This window comes from Trichinella spiralis (genome assembly GCF_000181795.1).
Source record: "Trichinella spiralis strain ISS 195 chromosome Unknown Scfld610, whole genome shotgun sequence".
NCBI classification, from domain to species: Eukaryota; Metazoa; Nematoda; class Enoplea; order Trichinellida; family Trichinellidae; genus Trichinella; species Trichinella spiralis.
In genome coordinates, this window is record NW_003527549.1 from 1 (window position 1) to 7,888 (window position 7,888).

Sequence of the window (7,888 nt, forward strand, 5' to 3'; positions counted from 1 at the left end):
TTCCGTAAAAATTTTTATGCAAAAGCTGTGATCAGTGCTTTTTCATTTGATAAATTTTAAAATTTCATCACAAAATGCAGCGTTGAAAATTTCAAATATATTCATCGAATTTCAAATGACCTTGAAAAGTTGTCTGGCTGTTTCTTTTATTGTGTTGGAAATAAAATTTCATTTATAAAATTCACAATAGGAATTGGCATTGTATTTGTTTAATTTGAATTTTATTTTCGAATTTTGATAGTTTTAATGTTTTTTTGTTTCAAATTTTGTTCAGTTCTATATTGAATATAAAAAAGGCCATTGCAGTGCTTGAGCTTCATGCGTTTGAAACCATCGTCATCTTATCACTAGTTGCCATGGAAACCGCCGCAATTTTTCCCTCATCATTGCAAGTGTTGCAATTTTTGCTTTCGCATTGGTATCGATCGATTGCAATGTTCGAAAAGTTTCAATGCAAAATAATTCGAAGTTTTTCATTCCAGCTTTTTCCCCTTCAGACTGACCAACAATAATACTTCACTGATTATAACATAAAATTGAAAGTTTATTGCTATTTGTTTCTTTATTAAATTAAAAATGTGAACTAATCGAAAAAGAATTAATTTTATTAGTTTCTAGAAATGCATATACAAATATAGGCTGTTGAAAATTTCCTCGGTTTGAGCCTGAAGATCCCAATCTGCTACCGTAACCGGTGTGTTGTTGTGGTGGTGACGTAATCTGCGAGTTATCGGCGAGCGTGAACGCGAGCGGAAGTGTGTGACCTTTGTGTTTGTGTGTGTGTGTTGTGCGATTCTTCCCGAGTAAATCTTAGTTTCCGTGTGTTGTTGTTCCCGAACTTAATTAACGCGGATAAGCCTGAGAGAGGGCCAGTGATCCGTTAGTGAAATTCAACTGTTTTGAACGCAGTTGGATTGAACAATACATTTTGGTGCCATGAGCCGGGAAGGCCGGAATCTGAGAATTTTTGATCTTGCTTCACGACATGAAGATTGAAACAGTTAAGAGGCGCCAACAGATTGAACAGAAGCGTCTACGGGAGACTATTCAACAAGTGCTGGATCAGCTCGAGACAGACTCCTCTGAGTTAGCGGTTAGGAATGCCCTGCGTGCCTTGGATGCACAGTATGCGGAAGCGCACCGAGCTCAAGTCACATTGGAAGACGTACTTCCCGACGGAGAGTCTCTGGAAGCTGTCCTTAATGAATGGCGCGAGTTATGCAAGGAAGTGTTTACAACACGCACCCGGGCCGACACATTCTTGAAAGAGAAGGAGGAGAGCAAAGAGCCCATGGCGAAATCTGCGTTGACCGAAAAATCAGGGTCGAAGTCGCAGTTGGGAAAGCTGAAACCGGTGCCACTACCCAAGTTTGATGGTAACATCCTGGAGTTTAAGTCATTCTGGGATCAGTTCGAGGTGAGCATTGATCGACGGGAAGACCTTGGTGCCATCACCAAGTTTCTTCATTTGCGGTCATGTCTGTCCGGCGCAGCGTTGAAGGCCATTGAAGGAATCACGGTCTGCGAGGAGAATTACCCTGAGGTCGTTCAGACGCTCCACAATCGATTCCATCGAGTGCCCGAGGTGGTGGAGAGTCACGTGTTGAAGGTGGTCAGTTTGAAGGAGTGCTCCGATGACGGAGCAGCCGACCTGACGAGGCTCCACGATGACTTGAATCGCCACTTCCTCGAATTGAGAGCTCTGGGGAAGGATGTGGACGCAAACTTGAGCGGATTCCATGCTCTCCTTCCGATAATCAAGAAGAAGCTGCCGCCAGATACCTTGGAAGCCTGGAGGGCATTCGTCCAAGAACTGACGAATGAGAAAATTACCTCATCGGTGTTCCTCTCCTTCTTGCTGAACCAATCTCGGATCAAGGGCTCGGCAAGGAAGATGCCTGCTCGGAAACCAGAACGGAGGGCTGAGCAGGGAGAGCGTTTTATGACGGCCACTGTACAAGTGGATCCAGTCGGAAACTGCGTGGTGTGCTGCGGAACCCATCCTGTTGAGAGTTGCCCGCGATTCGTCGAACTCTCCGGGCCGGAACGATGGCAATGTGTCCGGAAGCATGGGTTGTGTTTTGGATGTCTGCGAAAAGGGCACCGCAGAGGTAGCTGCCAGCAGAATCCTGACCGACCAGGTCAGCACCCTCTGCTTGCCTTGCAGAACCCCCACCGTCGTCAGAACCGCAGACGAACCAGGCGGCCAGCAGCCTCAAGGAATGCAAGACCCGCGGCGCAACCGGATGCAGCTGTCAAGGAGAAAAACCCAACAACGGCACCTGCCCAGGATTTGGAAGCAGAAGATGCGGCTTCTGACAGAGCCGCGACTGAACTCGCTCCCGTCGGGGTTCACTTTTCCTCGACTGTTCGGGCTCCCGGGGTCCTCCTTCCTGTCGTCCAAGCGATGGCCTACGGTGAGAACGGGAAGAAGAGGTTGGTCAATTGCCTTCTCGACAGTGCTTCGGAGAAATCGCTCATCCGGACCGACGTCGCTGATGAACTGGAGCTCAGCGGAACACCAAGCGCGGTGACCGTCCGGGGTGTACATGGCCTGAGTGCTAGAGTCGCCGACTCACGTCACGTGCGTTTCCAGTTAGGTCAGGCACATGAAGAGACGGCTGAGAGCACGAAATTGGAATTGACAGCGCTCTGCATCCCGAGCATTTGCGATGACCTCATTGCAACTCCGTTGCCTTGGCCACGTGAAATCGATCTTCCTCGGTCAGCGACCCTGGCTACTCCGCCCAGCCTCACATCAATCCACGTCTTGATCGGATTCGACATGTACTATCGAGTACTAGGCAGAGGGCTGAGAGTAGCAGGAGAAGATGATCCAATTGCCATGGAGACTATCTTCGGGTGGATCCTTTGCGGTCCGAAGGCGCGAAGTTCGGCTGGCAAACAAGAGACCACCATGGTCTCGACGGTGACGGAAAGTAGCTCCGCCGGAACGACGGAAGAACTCAACTTGCTGTTGAGAAGATTCTGGGAGATCGATTCGATTGGGATGGTGCAGGAGGCAGAAACCAATCCGGACGAGGACGTCAAGAGAAAGTTCAGTGAGTCGGTCACGTTTGATGGAACGAGATATGTCGTCGGACTTTTGTGGAGAGCAGGGGCAGTGCAGTTGCCAGACAACCGCGAGGTCGCCATGCGACGTTTGAGAGCGTTGAGACGGCAGTTGAACCGGGATCCTGAGAAAGACCAGGAGTACTCAGGAGTCATCCGTGACTACCTTGACCGTGGATGGGCTGAAAAAGTGGATGGAACATCAGGTCCGCCAGGAAGAACTTGGTACCTCCCCCATCATGCCGTCTACCAACACAATCAAGGTAAGACGAAGTGTCGGGTGGTGTTTGACGGTTCTGCAGAATGGAACGGGACATCCTTAAACAACTGTCTCGACCCAGGGCTGAAGTTGCAACCCGACTTGGTCGCCGTGCTCCTCCGGTTCCGTCGATCCAGGATCGCGCTGCAGGCCGACATTGAAAAGATGTACCTGCAGGTCGGACTGCGTCCGGAAGATCGGGACGTTTGCCGTTTCCTATGGCAGGAAAGGGACTGCGGAGCCCCCGTGAAGGTCTATCGGCTAACGCGGGTGGGGTTCGGCCTCACGTGCTCTCCATTCCTGGCCATACAGGTGGTGAGACACCATGCGCAGCGCCGCGGGAACATTGACGCGCTGACCGACAGAGTGTTGTCGGATATGTACGTCGACGACCTGGCGACGAGCTGCGATGGAGTTGACGAGGCCCGACATCTCGTCCAGAGGTTGACCGAACTGATGAAAACCGGCGGCTTCGTTCTTAAGAAATGGGCGAGCAATGATCCAGATGCATTGATGGACCTCCCTCCAGAAGATGTGTCTCCAGCTGATGAGGATCGGCTGTGGAAGACGCTTGGTTTGCACTGGAACCGGCACAGCGACTACCTGACGTTCATGCCCTTGCCAGATATCCATCCGGAGCGGCATGACTCCAAACGGCAGTTGCTCAGTCTGGCATCCCGATTATTCGACCCATTAGGCTGCTTAGCCCCCTTCACTATTAGAGCCAAGAAACTGTTCCAGTCGCTCTGGTTGAAGGGTCTGGATTGGGATGACCAGTTGCCCCTCGACATCAATCGCGTGTGGTGTCAGTGGAAAAGAGAACTGGAGACTCTGGACAGCGTCAGAGTTCCACGCGCGTTGATGGTCAGTCCTAAAGATCAGGTTCGCCGCTCTGAACTGCACGTTTTTGGCGACGCCTCGGAAACGGCGTTTGGCGCCGTGGCATACCTGATGACGGAGTCCATAGACGGAGCCAAGGAAGTGAGATTATGCCTCGCCAAGACCCGCGTCGCTCCGGTCAGGCGACTGAGCCTCCCACGGCTCGAATTGATGGCTGCACTCCACGTGGCGCGCCTCAAAGAGTACGTGGAACGGGAATTAGGCCTTCCTTTCAACCGATCCACCTGTTGGAGCGACAGTACTATTGTCCTCAGTTGGATCCGAGGCGACCCACGAAGGTGGAAACCTTTCGTGGCGAACCGCGTTCAGGAGATCCTCAGCCGGACTGAGCCTTCTCAGTGGCGGCATTGTCCCACCGCGGACAATCCGGCTGATAAACTCAGCCGCGGCTGCGCCTTGGACACCCTCCGTGAGGACAAACTCTGGTGGAATGGTCCGGCCTGGCTGAAGGAACCTAATGAGCAGTGGCCGCGACTGACTATGGCGCTCTCGCCGGAGGAGACTCGTCTCGTGTCCCCAGAGAGGAAAAGGGTCGTCACGCTTTGCGCCAGCCTGCAAGAGCCCGGTCTCTTGGCGATCATTGACCCGTCTCGATATGGAACGATGGAACGCCTCGTCAGGGTCACGGCATATTGCTGTCGGTTCCTCGCGAATGCGAGAACCCACGCAGGAGAACGGAAAATCGGAGCTCAACTGTCCTTGCTAGAATTGCAAGACGCCGAAAAGCGGTGGGTGAGAACAGTTCAAGCGGAGGCGTTTCCGGTTTCGAAGACTGCCTCGGGGCCCATCCCTGTGCGAGCTGGGGACCCCCTTGCGGCTTTGTCTCCATTCGTGGACACGGAAGGCCTTTTGCGAGTGGGAGGAAGATTGTCAAGGACGGCGCTGCCCTGGTGCCACCGTCATCCCTTGCTTCTCCCACGCAACGGCCCGGTGGTTGAGCTCATTGTGCGACGAACTCATGAATCGGAATTGCACGCTGGACTGAACCAAACCTTGGCAGCCTTGCGGCGTCGCTTTTGGGTAGTTCGGGGCCGGCAAGCAGTCAAGAGATGCATCCGAGCTTGCATCATCTGCCGGAAGCATGATGCTCGTCCATTTTGTCCACTGATGAGCGACCTTCCGCCTGAAAGAGTGACACCGTCATTCCCATTCAACAGAGTGGGATTGGATTTTGCTGGACCGTTGTATGTGAAAGATGAACATCGGCCTGCGCAGAAGGCGTACATCTGCCTGTTCACGTGCATGGTCACACGAGCGGTGCACTTGGAGGTGGTATTTGACATGACCACGATTAGCTTCTTGGCCGCTCTCCGCCGATTCATCGCCAGACGCGGGAGACCCAGTGTGATTCACACTGACAATTTCCGGACGTTTAAGCAAGCCGATTCGTTTATGCGAGACCTGCTTCGCGGAAATTCAGCTTGTAAGATCCGGGAAGAGTTGGCGATGCGGCAGATCGAGTGGAAGTATAGCACCGACCGAGCTCCCTGGTGCGGTGGCTATTGGGAGCGGCTGGTCAGATCGATGAAGAACGCTCTGAGGAAGGTCTTGGGGAAAGCGTTACTCCGCAGCTGGGAGTTGCACACAGTGCTGTGTGAGTTGGAGGCTCGGATCAATGACCGGCCACTCACCTTGTTGAGCGAGGTCCCCCATGACTGCGCCCCGTTAACACCGGCGCACTTCCTCATCGGACGAGAATTGGCATCGCTCCCGATTCCCGCTGCGTCCGCATCGGCCCCGACGAACGCATCCAGCTTGCGTAAGCGTTGGCGGCACCAGCAGCTGCTGATGAAACATCTGTGGAATCGATGGCTGGAAGAGTATCTCGTAACTCTCACCTCACGAGGGAAATGGACGAAGATCGGGCGGCAGCCGGAAAAGGGAGACCTAGTGTTCCTAGTGGAAGAAGGCGTTCCGCGGAATCGTTGGAAACTAGGCGTGATCATCGAGCCGTTGACGGGAAGCGATGGGGTCACGAGGTCAGTGAAAGTACGGACTGCCCGAGGCCTTCTCATCCGGCCGAGCAGATCGCTCATTCTTCTTGAGCCAGCATCGGTTCGGTGATGAACTGCGGTCCATCACCGAGGGGGGGAGAGTGTTGAAAATTTCCTCGGTTTGAGCCTGAAGATCCCAATCTGCTACCGTAACCGGTGTGTTGTTGTGGTGGTGACGTAATCTGCGAGTTATCGGCGAGCGTGAACGCGAGCGGAAGTGTGTGACCTTTGTGTTTGTGTGTGTGTGTTGTGCGATTCTTCCCGAGTAAATCTTAGTTTCCGTGTGTTGTTGTTCCCGAACTTAATTAACGCGGATAAGCCTGAGAGAGGGCCAGTGATCCGTTAGTGAAATTCAACTGTTCTGAACGCAGTTGGATTGAACAATACATAGGCAATTCACAAAAGCAACCCACAGTACATCAGACGGTAGTTTATACCGAGGAATTGTATGTAAATCTATTTGCGAGCCAAGCGGTATTATTATATACATGATTTAGATGGAAGCATTTTATAAACGAAAATTACATTTCCTTCTAGAATAAACGTTAAAAATGTCGCAGAAAATAGGAACGGATAACTTTGAATCTACAGTCAAGTGCTGTTCTTAATAATATTGCAGAATCATTATTTATTCTTGATCTTGCACGTCATTTATTTCTGTAGTTACAGTTGCCGGAAGTAAGTATACCATTTCTTTTAAGAATTACTCTATTCTCGTGAACCGAGAGTGATCGTAAGCGAAAGATCGAGAATAGTGTCGATGAAAAGTATTATTTTGGTTGATTTCGAAAAACTTGCTGGTTGTCTTTTATTGGCAAGAAATAAGAAACGAGATATTGCTATGATATGAGATATCGACGAGAACGAAGATATTGCTACTACGCTGTAAGCCGTTTGGAGGCTGTTTATAAAGATAGAAATTGATAACCTTTGTGATAGAAACCAAATACATTTTCTGCTTTGTAATGATGAAGCGTCACTTATCGTTAGCAGAAAGCGGAAGATATAGGCGATAAAAATGATTCGGTAATGCTTTTCCAAGGTCTTTCCCTCCGTCTTCCGGTAGCAAGAACTGAAAAGGAATTGAAACACGTCTGTCAAGTGGTGAAACAGGGTAAAGCATTGTACAACGAAAACCCTGTGGAATTTATTCCAGGAGAAGGGAAACCTCGGCTAAGCATCCCGATGAAGATGAACGAAACGTTTTCCGTTACACCTAGCAGCTTTCAAACTGAGAAGGAGCTCTAGCACAGCTTCCAACTGGCCAGCCGGGGGAAACCAGTATACCCCGAAACGCCAGTAGAATTCATTCCAGGAGAATGGAAACTTTGGCGAGGCATCTCGATGGAGATGAACGAAATGTTTTCCGTTACGCCTAGCAGCTTTCCAACCGAGAAGGAGCTCAAGCACAGTTTCCACGTGGTTAGCCGATGGAAAGCACTGTATAACGAAACTCCTGTAGAATTTATTACAGGAGAAGATAAATCGAGGCGAGGTATACCGATGGAGAAGATCATAATGCTTTCCGTTACACTGGGAAGCATTTTAATGTTTTCTGTGAACCACACTGAACGTGAAGCGCACTTCATTTATTGTTACACTACTTCCCATTTATTTCATAATCTCATTACATATACTTGTTGATTATTATTGTGAGAATTTA

The 7,888-nt window shown here is 50.5% G+C and overlaps 3 protein-coding genes across 3 annotated transcripts; 2 read left to right on the top strand and 1 right to left on the bottom strand.

The window, feature by feature from the left end:
* Positions 1–336: 336 nt before the first annotated feature.
* On the bottom strand, positions 337–927 carry Tsp_09796 (conserved hypothetical protein). Its single transcript, XM_003370530.1, has 3 exons — positions 849–927; positions 631–809; positions 337–498 (listed from the first exon to the last, which is right to left on the bottom strand). Exons 1-3 carry the CDS (start codon positions 925–927, stop codon positions 337–339), a joined length of 420 nt encoding a protein of 139 aa, XP_003370578.1.
* Positions 928–985: 58 nt separating this feature from the next.
* On the top strand, positions 986–6,863 carry Tsp_09797 (putative transcription factor COE1). Its single transcript, XM_003370531.1, has 2 exons — positions 986–6,210; positions 6,845–6,863. The coding sequence occupies exons 1-2, from the start codon at positions 986–988 to the stop codon at positions 6,861–6,863; spliced, it is 5,244 nt and encodes a 1,747-aa protein (XP_003370579.1).
* A 208-nt stretch (positions 6,864–7,071) lies between these two features.
* Positions 7,072–7,752, top strand: Tsp_09798 (hypothetical protein; the record flags this gene model as incomplete). The annotated part of the gene is made up of 3 exons (XM_003370532.1): positions 7,072–7,128; positions 7,219–7,434; positions 7,474–7,752. Coding segments are annotated over exons 1-3 (552 nt in total), but the record flags the coding sequence as incomplete, so codon positions are not given.
* Between the last annotated feature and the right edge of the window lie 136 nt (positions 7,753–7,888).